General features: G+C 41.9%; 1 protein-coding gene across 1 annotated transcript in view; it reads right to left on the minus strand.

Annotated features, from left to right (window-relative positions):
* Nucleotides 1–226: 226 nt before the first annotated feature.
* Nucleotides 227–13,089, minus strand: part of MRPL4 (mitochondrial ribosomal protein L4) — a 30,653-nt gene continuing 17,790 nt past the window's right edge. Inside the window, exons 6-9 of the mRNA XM_078640109.1 lie at nucleotides 5,777–5,883; nucleotides 5,079–5,188; nucleotides 1,952–2,025; nucleotides 227–455 (exon numbers count right to left, since the gene is read on the minus strand). Of these exons, the coding sequence (XP_078496235.1) occupies nucleotides 310–455; nucleotides 1,952–2,025; nucleotides 5,079–5,188; nucleotides 5,777–5,883 (437 nt within the window). The 3' untranslated portion in view covers nucleotides 227–309. The remainder of the gene's footprint in view (nucleotides 456–1,951; nucleotides 2,026–5,078; nucleotides 5,189–5,776; nucleotides 5,884–13,089) is intronic.

Raw genomic sequence — 13,089 nt, forward strand, 5'->3', positions numbered from 1 at the left:
GTCAATGATCAAAGTACAAAGTAATGAGATTTAAAAGCAATGTTGTCAGCAATAGAAAGAAGTGATTGCAATTATCTGTTGTCGTATCCAGTTTCTAGCCCCCTGGCCCTATGCAGAGTGGTCCCTACTGGTGAGCAGATTCCGGCTACTGCCACCTTCCTAAAAGCTCGACATTCCGATTTCTTTGCCCCAATTTCCCACCACAAATCTGCTTTAGAGACTATTATCTTTATTTAAACCTTTTTTTTTATTTTTTATTTATTTACAAAACATGATGCTGGAGCCTCCCCCTGGAGGAACAAGCTGCTCTTATGGAAAGTCACTGTAGGGGAGTTTGTAGGGATAGAGGGGGGTGTACCGGACGTCATGCCAAAGCAGCTTCTGCTCCAGAAACTCCACTGTCTGCAGAGTCAGCACTAAGGTTTCATGCTTGAGAATACTGTGGACGTTCAGGCCTAAGGAGGAGACAAAGAAGATCATGTTGAGGATGCGCACCCACATTGAACACTTGACCAGATGGCACTTTTACTGCACCCCATTGACAGTTTACAGCCCAAAACTGCAGAGCAGTTGTTGCCCTCATTGATTTTTCTGTTTAAGCAATGAAGCCATAGCCTATTCTCGAAGAACCAACCCGAGAACTTGAGCAGAGATTGTTACAAAACTTAAGTACAAAACCTGGGGTTCAGGACGTGCTCCCTCACCGCCTCCAAGTCTTGGTTCTGCAGACAGCTACCACTCAGTCTGTGACTGAGTAGCCGGTGTTACTGTAAAACCTGCAGGAAGCTCTCAGTCACACAATGTGCAGGAATAACGTAGGCAGTAGGTAGGTAGGTGACGCTTTGCCTTTTTTTCTGCCACGGTGCAGGTTTCAGTGGTCACTGTAAGATCTGCAGGAAACGCCCTCTCACTGTGTGTGCTTTACGACTCGTGTTAATTAGGCTACGACTCGGTGTGAAACTTGCCTCACAGGAAGCTCTGCAGGAAACACTTTAAGCCCAAGAGTCTGCACCACTTATATTACTAATGGCTCTGTACAGACCTCCCAATGCCCCATGAGCAAGGATAAGCTCTGCACGCAGTGCAGGGTGCTTTCACTCACCCTTTGCATGTGTGACTTGTGTTACTGAATGTCTGCAGGGTGCTTGCTACCTATCAGCTTGTGTGCTTCTAAGGACTGTATTAGTGCAAGCCCTGCAGTCAGTTCCCTATCCTAAGAGTGCCTGTGCGACTGATGCCACTGTAAGCCCTGTGAAAAGCTTTCCCGTCCTGTGTATGACTTGTGTTTCTGGAAGCTCTACACTTACCTATATGAGTTGTGTTACTCTTGGCTCTACTGTGCACTCACTCTCCTGAGAGTGCCTGTGTGACTAGTGTTACTGTGAGCCCTATATAGGGGACTCTACCCCGTACAACTTGTTTAACTGAAATCTCTGCGGGATGCCGCCCCTTAGCTCGTGTGCCTGTAAGAATGACGTTACTCTTATGTCTACAGTGAACCTTTTCTCCTGAATGTGCCTGTATGACGGATATTACTATGAGCCCTGCAGAGAGCTCACGCACACTGCACGTGTGTCGCGGGTTAGTGAAAGCTCTATTGGGAGCTCCTGAAACTTGTGTGCCTTAAGAATTGTGTCACTCTTTCGTCTGCTTAGAGCTACCTCTGCCCTGCATGCCCACACAGAGCTACTGTAAGCCCAGGAACTCCTCCTTGCCTCCTCTGCCTAGAAGACTGGAGCTACGGTACCTTCTGCCTGTAAACTTGTGTCATTACGTTTTAAATGATTTTGTTTCTAGACGAATTTCCAACAATAAATGTATATTTGGATTAATATCCTATAACAAACTGCCTGTGAAGGGTGCACTGTCAGTGTCCCATAGCCTGCTGAAGATATGGAGACCTCAAAGCATATTGGTAGATGCTGTTGCCAGTAAAGCAGTTTTTGGTTACCTATAGCGGGCACCAGGTTGATGGTTTTCAATGTGTCAGTCGCTTGGAGAATATTTTCAGGCATTTGTTCATCGCTGCAAGAAAAGCGCAGGTGGCAGAAGATTAGCAATACATAAGAGACTATTCGGAAAAACGAAAAAGCAGGACCAAGAGTTTACATGCTACGCGTATCTTACTTTACGACAAACTCAAACTTCCTTAATCATTAGCCATTTGGACAGTTAAAACAGTAAGACACTGCAGTTACCTTTTACAACTTAAGAGAAACATTGTGACACACAAAACATATGCATTGCAAACACCCGATTAACACTAGATATGTAAACCAATTGAGTTGTAAGGATTACATTTCTAATGGAGCTGGTAATTAACCTGTTGTCTTGGGATGGTAATCCTTTGTGTAGTCCTCTAAAGTTTGCCTCAAAGCACTGTAGGAGGGTCAGGAGAGATGACAATTTGGAACTAGTAAAGGAGGTTTTTTAGGTTAGTATCTCATATGAAGCACTGATATTATGCTGTGGGTAGCTACCCAAAGGCATCTGGTCGGCAGGCAGGGAGCTTGTGCTTAATTTGTTAAAAATAAAATAAGTGCAAGGACCCAACCTTTTTCTTACAGACAAGCACCAAGGCTCTCTAATACCAAGGGTGTCTTCTCTTGGGTCCACCTCATGCCTTTTTCTTCACCACCCTAGACTTCTTGGTTCAATTTTACCACTGCTGTGTTTCCATCTTTGCTTTCTTTGCTCCACCTTTATTTTTTGCCTTTCTCCAACTTGCTGTCGATTCAAGTTTGATAATGAAAGATAACTCCTGATCCTCAAAAATTAATGCAGGTACCCCCCCCCCCCCCACCTGCAACAAGGCACACAAATTAAGCATTATTGGAGCTGTAAAGGCGAGGTGAAACAAGGTAGCAGTTATATGAACTGTGGGAGGGTGAAAGAGCCTGACGTGGAGACAGAATTCATGGAACTCTATTCAAGTCATCTCAGATCTGGCCATTGACAGCTTCTGCGAGTCAGGAGTCAGCCTTAATCCCCTACCTACAGTGTTTGAGGTCAGACCTAATGCAGTCTCTCTGTAAGGTGCTCACTGAAGAGGAGCTTACAGGAGAAGGGACTGGTGAGTTATACTAGGTTTAATATTTTTCCCCTTAGAATTACTGCTGCATGCACATCTAGGCAAAGCACATATGCAAATTGACAGATTTTAAAGGTTAAAATTATTAATGATAAGAGTGATTTTAGTTTTTAATGGGCACTTTAAACAAGCACTGGCGTTGCCAATAGGTCTCGCATTAGGAAAGTTTAACCTATTGGTATTGTAAATGACAAACTTTCCTAATGCGAGACCTATTGGCAACGCCAGTGCTTGTTTTTATTCCATTCTCTCACTGCCTGGACGAGCCCAGAAGTGCTGGGGTCGGAGGCAGAAAATCAAGGAGTGTGGCAAATGGCCGGAGGGGAGGAGAAGCCGCAGAGCGCACGCTGGGCGAAGCCCTTTGATGTGCTGTGCGGCCTGGGGCAGGAGAGCTGAGATAGCGTGTTAGGGGAGGAGAAGCCGCAGAGCGCACGCTGGGCGAAGCCCTTTGATGTGCTGTGCGGCCGTGAATGCGCGTGCTTGTTTGCTCACGTGATTCACGTGAACTTAAAGAAAACCGCACTCGTGAAAGAGTTTTTTGAGCACTTGAATTCTCGCTCCCTCAATGCGCTTGCGCGCATTGATAGGTCGCGAGACCTAAAAAACATCAATACATTTACAATTTGTATAACAGGCATCGAGAACAAAGAGGTTCCCGAAAATGTCACGGTTTGTATGTCAGTGGTTAGCTCTACAGGCAAGGCAATAAAACAGCAGAACACAACTCACCTTAGTTGCTTAATTTGAGTCGGTGGTTTCCTGTGCTCAGCACCGGCACTCAATTGTCAACGCTGGCACTTGTGACAGTCTGCCACATGGTGGCTCTGTATGTCTAATTTAGAAATGAGCAACACAACCGTTGTTTATTAACCCGTTTACCGCGGCGGCAATTGCGCCGCGGTGCGGGCGCTCTCTTACGCAGGCGGGGCCACGTCGGCCAAAGGACGTGCGCAGCACTACCAAGGTAGTGCTTGCGACGGCCGTTGGCCGACAGCAGCACGCAAGGGGTTAATTCAATATACATTAAAAATGACTATTAACTACTGCCCAAGTCATTCTTAAAGGTTTAGGGGCCTGGAATAATCTGAATTGTCACACTTGGAGTGTGATGGTTAGTAATTGTGTTGGTACTATCATTGGCATTACTGGCAAGGACAGTATGTGGTGCAAGCTGTAGTGGCATCCTAACGAGGGCCCTGGAACTTATTATAATTGATTTAACAAATTAAGCACCGATTACGTGTAGCAAATTTGAGATATTAAGGGAAAACAACGAACTCAAAATGTTTCATATATTATTGCACAACTCAACAGGGAACAACCTTATGCAAACACATGACAAATCAAACTGGCAGAGAATACAGTGACCAATAATTTGTAAAGACCTCGAAAGAGATATTCTGTTGTGAAGAATATGCTAGAATCCACGACCCTGGTTTGTGTAGGAATTTTTGACAGTAGAATATATTTGCTGCAAAGCACTGCCACCTTGTGGACTTAGCTAGAACAGTAGTTTGAATTTTAACTTCTATCAATAACCCTTAGTGGGCCGCAACTTTCCTTTCCACAAAACACGCATATTAAAAATGCAGGTTTCTTCCAGAACGAAAGATAAATAAATATGTTATGCAAAAATAAAAGCTGCTAGTTGGATATATTTAATACAAATCAATGAGATCAGTAAGGTATCCAGATTCGCATAATATTTTTCAGGAATTTGGAGATTACTCAAATAATTATGAACAAATATACAGAATAAAAATAATGGAGTTTAAAGAGGTGACAAGTATGTATTTAGGATACGGACCCCTGCTCTTTTAAAGCCCCTGGGATTCCAAATACACTAGGCATGAGGGATTTTAAAATAATCAAAGTTCAATGCAGAATGAGTATGTGTGGCAATGGGACGCACTGAGATGCAGCCGTGAGACTGAGGACGGCAATACTGCAATCTAAAAGTCATTCTGGGATATTGCCGCATACTCACACATCTGCAATCAGCACAGAGTTCCCCCAGTGCCGGTATCTGGCCAGCTCCACAAGGTACTGGGGGTCATCGGTGGGAATGTCCAGAGAGTCGATGACATGGAGATCCCCCTAAATGTGAAGAGAGAGCACGAGGTCACGACCTTTGAGGTCTACAAAGACATTTTCACTGTCTTCTGCTGGGGTTGGCGTCTAGAATGCTTCAGTGGCACTTTAAGCTTACTGCATCTTCTTTGCTCAATGAGGCATTTCACAGCTCTGGAAACCTCAATATGTTAGCTAGCGCGGGAAAATATGTCTGCAAGGAGCGTACCAAGTTTTTAAACAATCTAAAAGTAAACTTCACCCTTAACTCAGCTTTGAATGTAGTCAAAGATGGTCACCCCTTTATCATAAACACATTAAATAAATCCATAGTACTGCCTTTTATACAGATATGAATAACCTGGCTCTTACATCAATAGCGCCCCCCAGCGCCTTGAGACCCTCACGGGTATGTAGCCCGCTTTAGAAATGCAGTGATTGATTGAATGTCATGGCAATATCTTCTGGGGAAAAAGTCAGCTTGTTGTAGAGAGTGCTTCGGTCTCCCTGCGTCTTTTAGAACACATCCTTTATGGCAAATGGTCAGATTCTGACTTTTTTTATTGTGCCTCGAAAGCTTGGGCAGCCAGACCCAGCAACAAGCACAGTACCCACCTGTGCCAGTTTTGTAGTCAACGCCACCTTCAAACCCAGCACGCGCACTTTCATCGGAAGCATGTAGAAGTAACTGGTGGGGCCCCGGGGCCCGTGGGCCAGACCACCTGAAAAAGACAACAACCAATCAAACGTGAAGGGAGGTTCCCAAGGCTGTGAAACCTTCTCATTTTGTCAAAATAGAAATCTGTTTAATTACAAACCTCGGACACGGCTGCAAGGCGCTGGAAAGGGCGGAGGCAATGATAGTGCACCTTATTTATATTAACACTGAATTACAGAATGATCGTAGGTGCGTAACCAATGATCCGCATCTGGGGTGTATTTTCTATTTTGTTAAGCTATGATTATAGCCACAGAGCGAATGCTAAGATGTCAGCCACGGTCCCACAGTTTGAAGCGAAAACAAACTGGCTCTGACTAAAAATGTCACACCTGAATCCTCATTGCCCTGTTTAGTCAGCTTCTTTAACACGGTCAGCAGCCAGTGCATTTATTAGGTTCAAAATTAAGCTGCAGACAATCTATGTTAAATTCCTTAAATACTAAATATTAGCTGTACACTTCATGTTAAAAGTTAGAGATTGATACAGTTTGTAAAACAGTTTTTATATATACCTGCCTTTTTTTTTTTATAAACAAACGTGTTGTAATAAATGCTGATTTACTAATCACATGCAACTATCACAATGTTTTTTTTATTCTTTCACGTTTTATAAGTTTCATTTATATGCACAAATATACAAAAAAAATTAAAGCTGCATAAAGGGCAAATACGTATTTGTTGCTTCATTAAATGTCAGAAAAGTAGATTTCTCCCACCTGTAAATCTCATCTAAGGTACAATGCATAAGTCCTCATCACTTGAATACCAAGACCTGAGTATCACCATGGTGTTCAACATCTTCCAAACAGTTGCTGTGATCCAAGCGGTCAGCTCCAGGCCAGTCTCAAGAGAATCTTTTTTTCTCTTTCAGACAGTAGGCTTCCATTTCATTACCTCAGCTATTAACTTCTGATTTAATCTGTACTGGTTAAATGTGAACCAATGAGTGTGTGTACTGTCAACTTGACAAAGCCTATGAAGGTGGGAGAAACGGTGAGTGGATGATTGCCGTCACGCACTTTTAAAATGTGTGTTTGTGAGATACACTTTAAGCTTTATCTGAACGTACACAACATTCTGCAGCATCCTGTGTATTTGGTACAGCTATATATTGAGCCGATCATTTGAACCCATCATCTCAGAATCACAGGATACTTGAGTTACCACTATTAACCTGTAGTCCAGGCCCTTGTCACCTCTCGCATGGACTACGGGAACATTCTGCTTCTGGGTGCTTGTAAGGAGGTAACAAGGAAATTTCAGGTGGTCCAGAATATGGCAGTCCGCCTCCTCTGTAACTTGCCGGCCAGGGCATCGGCCTCTATCCATCTGCGCAAGTTGCACTGGTTGCGCATTGAGAACCGAGTAAAATTTAAAGCTCTATGCATAATGCACCACATTAAAATGGGCAAAGCTCCCAAATATCTTTCCTCTTTAGTCCAGCACTATGTCCCCTCCCGTACACTGAGATCCTCCACTCAAAACAAATTTCTGATCCCTCGGGTCAATAGAGCTAAAATGGGCGGCCGCTCGTTTGCTCTATTGGCACTGTCCCTATGGAACTCCATGCCTCAATCTTTACGATCTGAGTGCTGCTACCTTACATTCCGCAAAGGAATTAAGACCTGGCTTTTTAATACTTAGTTGTGTCCTGATCTTTCTTTTAAACTTACTCACTCTCTGTCTTTCTTTAGCGCCGGGAAACCTTCGGGTAGCTGCGCGCTTAACAAATGTAATTATAATAATAATAATAATAACCTATACAAAGATCCTATCGCAGAAGCCACATGTTACTTTCATCGTTCACGGATACAATAAGCTGTCATCACAAAGTATTAACTAACCTACTCTGTTTTGTCAGAACCAGAGGAACTAATATTGAAATGGATACAGTGGGTTAGATCTTTTGCAAATTATTTAGTCACAAAATAAAATAAAAAACTGGTGCAGAAAGATTTTTTAAAAACAACAACAAAAACAGCGCTGTTCAACCACTTTGGGGATAATGGGCATTTCGATTATTATAACTTACTGAGTAGTGGATTTGCCATGTAGGATATGTACTGAGCATTAGTGGCAAGGTTGGAAACAGATTTTACTGAGGAACCAAGTAACATTTTAGAAAGAGCCATTTCTTTAAAACTAAACAAGTACATTATGATATTGAAATATCCACCACGTTAGCATCAACGTGCCAATCTGAAAAAGATAATTATTTATACTGGAGAGACTCATTTGAGTTTAGCTATTGCTCAAATACAAGAAAGTTTGTTAAGTTACCCATACCTAACACTAGAAGTGTTGGCCATTGCTAAGGGCTTCGAAAAGAAAAGACTCACAGTAACTGAGGAGAGCGGATCGGTGTGCGCAGAAGAAAGTTAGGACAAAGGGATATACACAGTTTAGCAAAAAGGGGACCCTGTGTGTTCCATTATGTTGCTCAAAAAAAAAACCAGTGGTGATTGTCCAGCGAAGGCCTAGAGCTATAAAAAGTGCAAGAAAATCAGACATCATTATAGTACGGTAAGAGTTATTTTTAACCATAATACTGATACAATTCTGAATAATTTAGCACAAAGGATGATGGCTTAATAATTTAATTTTAACTGTGGAAAATAAGGTAATAAAACCAAAGATCAAAGGACTATGGTGTTGGGTGTGTACTGGCCGAATGGAATTTAACGTCATTGATGATTCTGAATCACCCAAAATGTATTCTCTAATGCCATATTCACCAAGTTTTGGAAAGGCAAGTTTTAATTAAATCTAATGCCGGCTATAAGGCTTTTGGTGACTTAGAAATATTGGTTATCTCAATGCTGCACTGGAGTTTTAGGTAGGATGAGTGGGAGAAAAATGTTAACATACCAGGTAACTGCAGAAATATCACGGGGTGGCAGGATCAAGTAGATTTATACATAATTTTGAAACTGGGTGGTTCTTGTCCAGCAGGTTTGTGCAAATTTTCTAAATCTCCAGTTGGGCATGAAAAGTGTTTAAATGTGGATGATGATTTGAAGATCACATTATATTGAAAACCACTGCTATCAGAGTAGTCCCCAAATTGAGACCAGCACCCTGTAGTGTGCATCACAATCTTTAAAAAAAAACTACTTGGTCCACTGTGTAACAAAAACGTTATTGTTCCTACAAATGTATCAGAATTGGTTTCTACTGTAGTCATTGGACGCAAAAAGTTGATCGATATCAGGCTGAGTGGATTTGCATCTTTAGACAAGAAGATTGTGATCATCTACTTAGAATATATGATATGTTAGCAGCGATAGGCAATGCCAAGTGTTTTTCATTTATAGATTGGAAATCTGCATACCATCGAGAAAAATTATCTTCTGAATCTCAAAATCTAACCACTTTTGTTCCATCATTTGATGCATCCAGGTTCTTGAGATTACCTTTGTGGTTAGCCTTAGCTGCCAAGATGTTTCAAAAGTTAATGGACGTGTTTTTCAAAAAAGAGGATTATATACTGGTCTGCACTGACATGAGTTTTAAACTCAACGTGAGGCTGTCCTGAATAGTAGCAATACTAAAAGAAAATAGCTTAATGATAAGGGAAACATTCAAGTTCATGGCAGAAACTGTAGATTATTTACAGTAATGGGCAGTATTAATCCTAAAATAAAATTTCTAGAAGCTATTAAAAATACTCTGCTATCAATGGCTAAAGAAACACAAGGTCATTTTTTTGGACTGAGTAAATACTATGCTAAGTTTATTTTACGATATGCCACTATAGTGAAGTCATTGAGAGATGTGTTGGGTACGAGAGAGTTGTTTATCTGGGGAGGCACTGGCATGTGCTTGGGCAGTCCACTGACTGAAAACTGTGGGATTCACAATTTGATCTTTATACTGATCACAAGTCACTGACTCACATGATAAATGGGAGAGAAATAAGTAAAGTCTCAGCTAGATTGGTACAGTGTATTTCAGAGTTGCACTAGTATAACATTCACATAAAATATGTGACCGAGAGAAAGAATATAGGTGAGGGGTAAGCGTATTGGTCGATGGAACCTATTTTGAGTCCGAAAATGCGGGTTTTTTTGTTTTAAGTATGATGGATTAAACATTTAAGCATTGCTTTGCACAGTCCTTCCAATGACCTAGTCCAAAGGACTAACCGTTTTTAAAAGGAAGGCATTCAAACTGCTATGAGTTCCGCTTAAACTTTAGGTAATAGTGAAAAGATAATGAATGGTCTTATTTAAACATACCACATTACACCATTGAGAGTAGCTCTTTTTTATTTTGTGAGAGGTTGTGAAGCCAGAACCAGGTTGGTTACTGGGTGCATAAATAACAAGCAGGGTGTTGGGGCAGGTTAAACCTCAAAGTTGTTATGAATTATGAAGAACAATATTGCAGCATATTAAAGCAATAGTGTGAACAGCAGAACACCACTAAAGTGCATCCACTGGAGGATATGCGATGGTGTGATTCTTGGGAAACTGAAGGGTTATTAAAGAGGAATCTAAATTTAAAGGACCAGCCAAAATCGTGACAAGCGATTCTGTTTCCCTGAGAGACAAGGGATGGTGGAACAAAAGAAGTGTAGAACATTACAAGGAAACCAATTGAAGTTTTTAAATTCTGATTTGTTGGTATCATCTTATGTTTGGACAGATTTTGGGAAAGATCTGAGAACAAGAAGGTTAAAACTGTTGAAGATAAAGATTGTTCCAGTAGTAAACTAGTGGAGGAATGTTATAGTTAAAGAAGTTCCATCTCGATCCCTTTAGGTAGGTCATCTAATGTTGCCTATATTCTACAAGTCTATCTAGCTCCAGAACTAAAGAGTCTCACACAGTCATCATTACATGCCTCCATTCTTGAGTTGTCGTCAGGCTTCCATTCCACGGCTGCACACCTATACTATACTTCAGCCAAATGTTTCTGTCAGTGGCAATTGATTTCCAGGACATGGCTACATGCACTTTGCTACAGGAAGAGCCAAGTCTGCAAACCTGCATTCCTACTATAGTGCTTTGAGTCTGGGCACAAGTCCCAGTAGACATGTATCGAGTGACAGTCCACTGTTTTGTGTCAGAGTATATTCAATGTGTCTGCCACCCACAACTAATATGGGAGAAACACGTAAATGTAATAAAAAAAATATAGAAAAATATAAATACATTTCACTATATATTATCACTTTAATAAAGTAGTAATAGGTAGGGAACAACACCCAAACCTACTAATTACCTATATCTAAGGCTCTAACCCAGAACACAGCGAAAGTTTGCTAAAAACTTCATGGCTGCCTTTTATGTTTGGTAAACACAGCCTTTAGCCTAGTAGCATATACTGCCTTGTCATCGGCATGTACTGCAACGTTACTAAGGCACAATATCTAACTATGTATTTTCACACTTATAGGTGTACCACACTACTTAAACTATTTACACGTACTACAAAATATTTCCATTTACGACCCATAATCTATATTTATGCCACATTACATCTATATCCGTTCACTTGCTTTCACTCTATGTATTTAAACTACTGCACTCCAAGCCACTGTAAGCAACTGCACTTTACAACACTAATCTCAAAGTTATTCCACTCTACTTTACGCCACTACACTGTAGGCTATTCCACTCTGTTCCACTCCACAGTACACCACTCCAGTCTAAACCTTTCCAAATTACGCCCCTCCTCTCTATGCTATTCTACTCTACAGGACTCCACTCTAAACTATTACACTGTATGCCACTACACTCTACGCCACACCACTGTAAGCGACTCCAGTGTACGGTACTCCACTGTACACTCTTTCACTGTACAGCACTCCATTATATGCCGCTCCAGCCCCTACACTCTTTGCTATTCGACTGTACGCAACCCACCTCTATACTATTCCACTCTATGCCACACCACTCCACTGTACAACACTCTAGTCTATGCCACTCCAATGTACACCCCTCTATGCTATTCCACTGTATGCTACTCCACTGTACGCTTCTTCACTCTACAACACTCCAGTTTGCGCCACCTGTGCGCTATTCAACCGGTACCACACTCCACGCTATTCCACTGTATGCCTCTCCTCTCTACCCACTCCACTGTACATCGCCCACACTTAATGCTATTCCACTCTACACCACTCCACTTTACTCCACTACATGCCACTCCACTCTAGGCCACTAAACTCTATGCTATTCCCCTCAACGCCATTCCACACTATAACACTGTACGCCACTACACTGCATCCCACTCCCCAACTCTCCACTCTACGCTATGCCATTTTACACCTCCATACTCTATGCTATTCGACTGTACGCAACTGAACTCTATATTATTCCACTCTATGCCACTGCAATGTACACTACTCTATATTTTTCCACTGTACGCAACTCCTCTCTACACTATTCCACTGTAAGCAATTCCACTGTAAGCCTTTCCACTGTAAGCCTTTCCACTGCACGCCATTCCACTCTTGAACACTTCAGTGTGCTATTCCACTATACTCTACTCCACTTGATGCCACTTCATGCAATTTCACTGTATGCCACTACACCCTACCCATTCAACTGTACGCCACCAAACTCAATGCTACTCCACTCTACTCCACTCCACTTTACGCCACTAAACTCTAAGCTATTCCACTCAACACCGATCCACACTATGCCACTCCACTGTACCCTACTGCATTCAACGGCCACTGCCCTCTAGGCACGTCAGTGTTTGCCACTCCGGTCTACACCACTCCATAATATTCCACTTTACGGAACTCCACACCATTCCACTCCACTCCACACAACTACATGCTATTCCACTCCACGCTACTCTACTCCACACAACCACAGTCTAAGATATTCCACTGTATGCCACTACACGCAACTCGACTCTACACCACTCAAAGCTATTCCACTTTACTGTACCTCACTCCACTGTATCTATTGCACTGTACGCCACACCCTTCTACACCACTTCACTGTACGCTATTCCACTGTACCAAACTTCACTGTTCTACCCTACAAAACTACACTCTGTGACACAACAATGTGTGACACTCTCCTCCACTCTACGGTACAACACTCCACTCGACACTAAACTCTACAATTTGGAACACATTTTTACTTGAGAAAAAAAACCATTACATTTCAATGACAAAAACAAAGGTTGAACCGTTGTTATAGTTAGGAAAACGTTATTCTTTCTATACAATCCAAACCATACAAAC

Source organism: Lissotriton helveticus, chromosome 1_1 (genome assembly GCF_964261635.1).
Source record: "Lissotriton helveticus chromosome 1_1, aLisHel1.1, whole genome shotgun sequence".
Lineage (NCBI taxonomy): Eukaryota > Metazoa > Chordata > Amphibia > Caudata > Salamandridae > Lissotriton > Lissotriton helveticus.